This window comes from Palaemon carinicauda, chromosome 1 (assembly GCF_036898095.1).
Source record: "Palaemon carinicauda isolate YSFRI2023 chromosome 1, ASM3689809v2, whole genome shotgun sequence".
Classification (NCBI taxonomy): Eukaryota; Metazoa; Arthropoda; class Malacostraca; order Decapoda; family Palaemonidae; genus Palaemon; species Palaemon carinicauda.
The window spans coordinates 287,167,537-287,176,398 of record NC_090725.1 but is presented as its reverse complement, the minus strand read 5'-3'; the positions used below and the strand labels follow the sequence as shown (position 1 = coordinate 287,176,398).

At 29.5% G+C, this 8,862-nt stretch overlaps 1 protein-coding gene across 1 annotated transcript in view; it reads right to left on the bottom strand.

Moving 5' to 3' along the window:
• Positions 1-8,862, bottom strand: part of LOC137657460 (uncharacterized) — a 187,820-nt gene that overhangs the window by 5,761 nt on the left and 173,197 nt on the right. The window contains exons 9-10 of the mRNA XM_068391802.1: positions 5,407-5,487; positions 3,735-3,881 (exon numbers count right to left, since the gene is read on the bottom strand). Coding sequence (XP_068247903.1) covers positions 3,735-3,881; positions 5,407-5,487 — 228 coding nt within the window. The remainder of the gene's footprint in view (positions 1-3,734; positions 3,882-5,406; positions 5,488-8,862) is intronic.

Here is an 8,862-nt window from a genome sequence, read left to right as displayed (position 1 = left end):
ACACGCCTTATATCAAACAAGGAGTTTATCAAATGCCTAAATACTATTGATTTTTACAATGAACCCTGTGCTACACGCCTTATATCAAACAAGGAGTTTATCAAATACCTAAATACTATTGATTTTTACAATGAACCCTGTGCTACACGCCTTATATCAAACAAGGAGTTTATCAAATGCCTAAATACTATTGATTTTTACAATGAACCCTGTGCTACACGCCTTATATCAAACAAGGAGTTTATCAAATGCCTAAATACTATTGTTTTTACAATGAACCCTGTGCTACACGCATTATATCCAACAAGGAGTTTATTGACAATGAACCCTGTGCTACACGCATTATATCAAACAAGGAGTTTATCAAATACCTAAATACTATTGATTTTTACAATGAACCCTGCGCTACCCGCCTCATATCAAACAAGGAGTTTATCAAATACCTAAATACTACTGATTCTTACAATGAACCCTGCGCTACACGCCTTATATCAAACAAGGACCCCTTATATCAAACAAGGAGTTTATCAAATACCTCAATACTATTGATTTTTTACAATGAACCCAGCGCTACACACGCCTTATATCAAACAAGGAGTTTATCAGGCTTAGCAGAGTTATCCATCATTTTGTTTACGGATAAATCAAGAAAAATATATATAATTCTTCCGAGGAAATATATTGCATAGTCATGAAATCTTCGAGATAAAAGTCACCGGGAAGGGAAAATGGGACTGAACTTTTGGTCATACATTTACCAGTCATTAAAAACATGATTGTATAGAATGTTAAAAGTTCAAAATCAAAAATATACTCAACATGAATGGGCTTGAACTTTTAGTCATACATTTACCAGTCATTAAAAACATGATTGTATTGAATGTTAAAAGTTCAAAATCAAAAATTATACTCAACATGAATGGGATTGAACTTTTGGTCATACATTTACCAGTCATTAAAAACATGATTGTATAGAATGTTAAAAGTTCAAAATCAAAAATATACTCAACATGAATGGGATTGAACTTTTGGTCATACATTTACCAGTCATTAAAAACATGATTGTATAGAATGTTCAAGTTCAAAATCAAAAAAATACTCAACATGAATGGGATTGAAATTTTGGTCATACATTTACCAGTCATTAAAAACATGATTGTATAGAATGGTAAAAGTTCAAAATCAAAAATATACTCAACATGAATGGGATTGAACTTTTGGTCACACATTTACCAGTCATTAAAAACATGATTGTATAGAATGTTAAAAGTTCAAAATCAAAATTATACTCAAATTGAATGGGATTGAACTTTTGGTCATACATTTACCAGTCATTAAAAACATGATTGTATCGAATGTTAAAAGTTCAAAATCAAAAATTATACTCAACATGAATGGGATTGAACTTTTGGTCATACATTTACCAGTCATTAAAAAAATGATTGTATAGAATGTTAAAAGTTCAAAATAAACAATATACTCAACATGAATGGGATTGAACTTTTGGTCATACATTTACCAGTCATTAAAAACATGATTGTATCGAATGTTAAAAGTTCAAAATCAAAAATTATACTCAAATTGAATGGGATTGAACTTTTGGCCATACATTTACCAGTCATTAAAAACATGGTTGTATAGAATGTTAAAAGTTCAAAATCAAAATTATACTCAACATGAATGGGATTGAACTTTTGGTCATACATTTACCAGTCATTAAAAACATGATTGTATAGAATGTTTAAGTTCAAAATCAAAATTATACTCAACATGAATGGGATTGAACTTTTAGTCATACATTTACCAGTCATTAAAAACATGATTGTATTGAATGTTAAAAGTTCAAAATCAAAAATTATACTCAACATGAATGGGATTGAACTTTTGGTCATACATTTACCAGTCATTAAAAAAATGATTGTATAGAATGTTAAAAGTTCAAAATAAACAATATACTCAACATGAATGGGATTGAACTTTTGGTCATACATTTACCAGTCATTAAAAACATGATTGTATCGAATGTTAAAAGTTCAAAATCAAAATTATACTCAACATGAATGGGATTGAACTTTTGGTCATACATTTACCAGTCATTAAAAACATGATTGTATAGAATGTTAAAAGTTCAAAATCAAAATTATACTCAACATGAATGGGATTGAACTTTTGGTCATACATTTACCAGTCATTAAAAACATGAGTGTATAGAATGTTAAAAGTTCAAAATCAAAATTATACTCAACATGAATGGGATTGAACTTTTGGTCATACATTTACCAGTCATTAAAAACATGATTGTATAATGTTAAAAGTTCAAAATAAAAAATTATACTCAACATGAATGGGATTGAACTTTTGGTCATACATTTACCAGTCATTAAAAACATGATTGTATAATGTTAAAAGTTCAAAATAAAAAATTATACTCAACATGAATGGGATTGAACTTTTGGTCATACATTTACCAGTCATTAAAAACATGATTGTATAATGTTAAAGTTCAAAATCAAAATTATACTCAACATGAATGGAATTGAACTTTTGGTCATACATTTACCAGTCATTAAAAACATGATTGTATAATGTTAAAGTTCAAAATCAAAATTATACTCAACATGAATGGGATTGAACTTTTGGTCATACATTTACCAGTCATTAAAAACATGATTATATAGAATGTTTAAGTTCAAAATAAAAAATATACTCAACATGAATGGGATTGAACTTTTGGTCATACATTTACCAGTCATTAAAAACAGGATTATATAGAATGTTAAAAGTTCAAAATCAAAATTATACTCAACATGAATGGGATTGAAATTTTGGTCATACATTTACCAGTCATTAAAAACATGATTATATAGAATGTTTAAGTTCAAAATAAAAAATTATACTCAACAAGAATGGGATTGAACTTTTGGTCATACATTTACCAGTCATTAAAAACATGATTGTATAGAATGTTTAAGTTCAAAATAAAAAATATACTCAACATGAATGGGATTGAACTTTTGGTCATACATTTACCAGTCATTAAAAACAGGATTATATAGAATGTTAAAAGTTCAAAATCAAAATTATACTCAACATGAATGGGATTGAAATTTTGGTCATACATTTACCAGTCATTAAAAACATGATTGTATAGAATGTTTAAGTTCAAAATCAAAAATTATACTCAACATGAATGGGATTGAACTTTTGGTCATACATTTACCAGTCATTAAAAACATGATTGTATAGAATGTTTAAGTTCAAAATCAAAATTATACTCAACATGAATGGGATTGAACTTTTGGCCATACATTTACCAGTCATTAAAAACATGATTGTATAGCATGTTAAAAGTTCAAAATCAAAATTAAATCAACATGAATGGGATTGAACTTTTGGTCATACATTTACCAGTCATTAAAAACATGATTGTATAGAATGTTAAAAGTTCAAAATCAAAATTAAATCAACATGAATGGGATTGAACTTTTGTTCATACATTTACCAGTCATTAAAAACATGAGTGTATAGAATGTTAAAAGTTCAAAATCAAAAATATACTCAACATGAATGGGATTGAACTTTTGGTCATACATTTACCAGTCATTAAAAACATGATTGTATAGAATGTTAAAAGTTCAAAATCAAAATTTAACTCAACATGTTCAGAGAACTTAGGAGTAAACCAGGGAAAGCAGAGTGGAATGTACTCGAAATTGCTCTTTGAACATCATTACCTGAAATCCTTTGTACTTAATAAGTTCCTTGATACGATCTACGATGAAGAAAATGCCCTTTTCATCATAGTGTCCGATGTCTCCCGTGTGTAGCCATCCGCTCTCGTCAATCATGGCTTTTGTGGCAGCTTCGTTATTTAGGTAACCCTGAAAAAAAAATAGGATTTGTATGAAATAAATAGCAATAATGTTTAAATAATGAGAGAGAGAGAGAGAGAGAGAGAGAGAGAGAGAGAGAGAGAGAGAGAGAGAGAGAGAGAGAGAGAGAGAGAGAGAGAGAGAGAGAGAATTTAAACATCAGATAGGTTATTAGGCAAAACAAGGTGAACCTGGAAACAGGTACTGTATATCCAATAACTTTTGTAAGAAACTTCATATATATATATATATATATATATATATATATATATATATATATATATATATATATATATATATATATATATATATATATATATATATATATATATATTCTTACAAAGCTGGTCTAGTGTAGAGTAAATACATTAGTTTATTAATGATTTATTTATATATTTCATTTGTGGATTGGAGAGATGAATAGCCAGCCCGTAAAATGAGTTCCTCTCGTGTAGATTTAAGTATGTTATATAAATTATGTAAGTTCTTCATCGTTATTTTCATTGTACAGTATTCTTTATTCAAGCTGGTATATGTAAATTTACGTTATTTTCAAGAATTAACTTTTCATTCCACGTATTTATGCACGCATTTATGTTACAAAGTCTTACGAAATATGTTTGAGTGTGTCATGTGACCATATGAAATATGAACAAGGGCTTATGTACTGTTCTTTTATACTTTTATGAGGTATTGCGTCATGTTTGAGAGAAAGTACGCAATTGTTTTAGGTGCCACGTGCTTTGGAAAATTCGCGAAAAACCTAGTGATAGGATATTATCTTTTTCTTATTTAGGGGACAAAGGGTGGGCAGAGCTAACTGACTGAGAGATCTGTCTGGCGTTGCGTGAATACACGTTTGAGAGAGTAATACTTGGTAACTCTGACGCCTTAGCCCAGCCCTCACGCTTCCAGAACTCGCTCTCCTGGAACATTCTGGAAGCAGCTAAGTCTCTTATATCAGGCAACCCTAGGGTTGCAGAGATATATAGAGATTTCCAGCCTTAAGATCGCCATCTCCCCACTCTTTCACTCTCGCACGCAGCTCAGAGTATGTTTTTAAAAGTGATCAATACCTATAATGTGTCCTCTCCAAAATAATTTTGTGCCCCCGCATATATCGTGTGTGGCGAGTACTTATAAAAATTTGCTGTGTTTGGCAAAAGAGCACTTATTAGTAACCTTGTGTTTAGCAAAACAGAAATTGTTCGCAACGCTTAAACATGTGATCAAAAGCATTGTTATTAATTTTACGAAGTGCTGTATAGAAAAATAATACAAGTTGCTTAACAGGACTTCGTAAAATCAATAGCAATCCTTTCGATCGCATATTTACAAGATCAACGACTTTCTTTTACAAGGAGCGTTGCCAGCAGCTTCTCTTTAGCTAAACACAACATTACTGTATCTACAACAATGTGCAACTGACAGACGTTTCCTTAACTTCCCGTGAAGTGTACCGAAATTAACGAAGCCCACTGTACTACTGAAAGAAAAACTTATTGTTAAAACATGTAAGACACATTTACAGTACCTTCATTACGATGGGACCTTTGACACATATTTCTCCATCCTTTCCGGGACCGAGGGAATCTCCTGTTTCCATATCAACAATCTGGAATAATTGAAAAACATATCAGAGCTTATTTCCATATTTTCATGACATACCTCTGTTGCAAAATGAATGAATGAATGACTGGCAATTTTCTAGTATCATAACATCAACGGTCATTGGTGCCGATTGAAGCATTTTCATTAAACAATCAATAACTCGAGATAAAAAGAAGGAAAGAATAAATAATTTTACAGTGAAACATTTAAAATCTAATATACAATATTTAAAAACGGGTAAAAACGCCAGCTTCCAACAAGAACTTGAAAATGTTACTGGCATCATAAACATATCCTCAAAGACTTTCTGTGAGGATGTATCTGCCATCCTCATTACGAGCTTGAGAGAGGATTGACTGATTGATTGATTTGAAGCTCTCTGGCTTCAGAGAGGATTTGTAGCAGAAATGCAGATAATCAATTCAAGGAAACTTCTTACTTATGCTTTTACTAATGTTCTTAACTGATGTCTTTACTAAATGTTTACCTGGTTGAGGTCATGTCTTAGCTTAAATATTTATATATTGTATGATATTTCATGATTAACAGGAACCACAACCATAATTCTAAGATCATTGCTAGCTTATGTTGTTAATTATGTTCTTAACTGATCTCTTCACTAAATTTTTATCTGGTTGAGGCCATGTCTTAGCCTAAATGTTTATATATTGTATAACATTTCATGATTAAAAGGAATAACCACCATAAATCTAGGACCATTGCTAAGAGCTGGAAGTGTAAAGTTTCATTGCTTTTTATACCTAAAGATTAGAGTCCTGGTAACAATAAAAGTGTTTAAATCAAAATAAAGTAAAATCAAATACAGTTAGTGTACTTACCTTAAAACAAATAAACAATTCACTGAATTTATATTTTTTTCCAGTTTTTAAAGATGGCAATGTAAGTGATGAAAGAGTTAACTCTTTCACGATAATTCTAGCACTGTCATTATCCATAATCCAAGTAAAACTGACGATGGAAGGTACCCAATACACTTGATATTTTCCTAATTATTCTAGCATTGAGGCACCAGGGTTGATGTAAATATTGCATTGACCTACTATGTCTGGTGTTCTGCATGCAGCAGTTTTGGCAAATGACCTTTTTATTGATCGACTGATCTTATAAAATGCATTAACAAGACTGTACTTATCAGCTGTTGCTATTATTATTATTATTATTATTATTATTATTATTATTATTTGCTAAGCTACAACCCTAGTTGGAAAAGCAGGATGCTATAAGCCCAGGGGCTCCAACAGGGAAAATAGCCAAGTGAGGAAAGGAAACAAGGGAAATTAAATATCTTAAGAACAATAACATAAAATATTTCTAATAAAACAATAAAAACGTCAACAAAACAAGAGGAACAGAAATAAGATAAAATAATGTGCCTGAGTGTACCCTCAAGCAAGAGAACTCTAACCCAAGACAGTGGAAGACCATGGTATAGAATCTGTTTATAGACCTACTAATTTCCCAATATTATTATTATTATTATTATTATTACTATCCAAGCTACAACCCTAGTTGGAAAAGCAAGATGCTATAAGCCCAGGGGCTCCAACAGGGAAAAATAGCCCAGTGAGGAAAGGAAATAAGGAAATAAATAAATGAAGAGAACAAATTAACAATAAATCATTCTAAAATGAGAAACAACGTCAAAACAGACATGTCATATATAAACTATTAACAACATCAAAAATAAATATGTCATAAATAAACCATTAAAAGACTCATGTCCGCCTGGTCAACAAAAAAGCATTTGCTCCAACTTTGAACTTTTGAAGTTCTACTGATTCAACCACCCGATTAGGAAGATCATTCCACTACCGCTAGAGAGTTATGGTGTCCTTTGACTGGCCAGACAGTACTACATTGGATCTTTATTTCTGTTTACGGTTCATTTTCCCTTTGCCTACACATACGCTAAATAGTCTGGCCTATTCTTTACAGACTCTCCTCTGTCCTCATACATCTGGCAATACTGAGATTACCGAAAAATTTTTCTTCACCAAAGAGGTTAACTGCTGTACTGTAATTGATCAGTGGCTACTTTCCTCTTGTTAAGGGTAGAAGAGACTCTTTAGCTATAGTAAGCAGCTCTTCTAGGAGAAGGACACTCCAAAATCAAACCATTGTTCTCTAGTCTTGGGTAGTGACATACCCTCTGTACCATGGTCTTCCCCTTTCTTGGGTTAGAGTTCTCTTGCTTGAGGGTACACTCGTTCACACTGTTGTATCTCTTTCCTCTTCCTCTTGTTTTATCAAGTTTTTATAGGTTATGTCGGAAGTATTTATTTTAATGTTGTTACTGTTCTTAAAATTCCTTTCCTTACTGGGCTATTTTCCCTGTTGGAGTCCCTAGGTTTATAACCTCCTGCTTTTTTATTAAGGGTTGTAGATTACCAAGTAATAATAATAATAATAATAATAATAATAATAATAATAATAATAATAATAATAATAATAATAATAATAATAGTTATTTTATTAGATCACCAAGTAATAATAATAATAATAATAATAATAATAATAATAATAATAGTTATTTTATTAAATTACCAAGTAATACTAATAACAATAATAATAATAATAATAATAATAATAATAGTTATTTTATTAGATTACCAAGTAATAATAATAATAATAATAATAATAATAATAGTTATTTTATTAGATTACCAAGTAATACTAATAATAATAATAATAATAGTTATTTTATTAAATTACCAAGTAATACTAATAATAATAACAATAATAATAATAATAATAATAGTTATTTTATTAGATTACCAAGTAATAATAATAATAATAATAATAATAATAATAATAATAGTTATTTTATTAGATTACCAAGTAATAATAATAATAATAATAATAATAATAGTTATTTTATTAGATTACCAAGTAATAATAATAATAATAATAATAATAATAATAATAATAATAATAATAATAATAATAATAGTTATTTTATTAGATTACCAAGTAATACTAATAATAATAATAACAATAATAATAATAATAATAATAATAATAATAATAATAAGTTATTTTATTAGATTACCAAGTAATAATAATAATAATAATAATAGTTATTTTATTAGATTACCAAGTAATAATAATAATAATAGTTATCTTATTAGATTACCAAGTAATAATAATAATAATAATAATAATAATAATAATAATAATAATAATAATAATAATAATAATAATTCCCATCCGTGATCGGCCGGGTTACCATTATGCCATGCTTGTAATGACCAGAAATCGCCCACCCCCTTTACATGAAACATGAACTCCCTTCCGTCAATATTGCAGATCTTAATGTTCTTCAGCATCTTTAATACACATAATTCGATTTAGATCACCA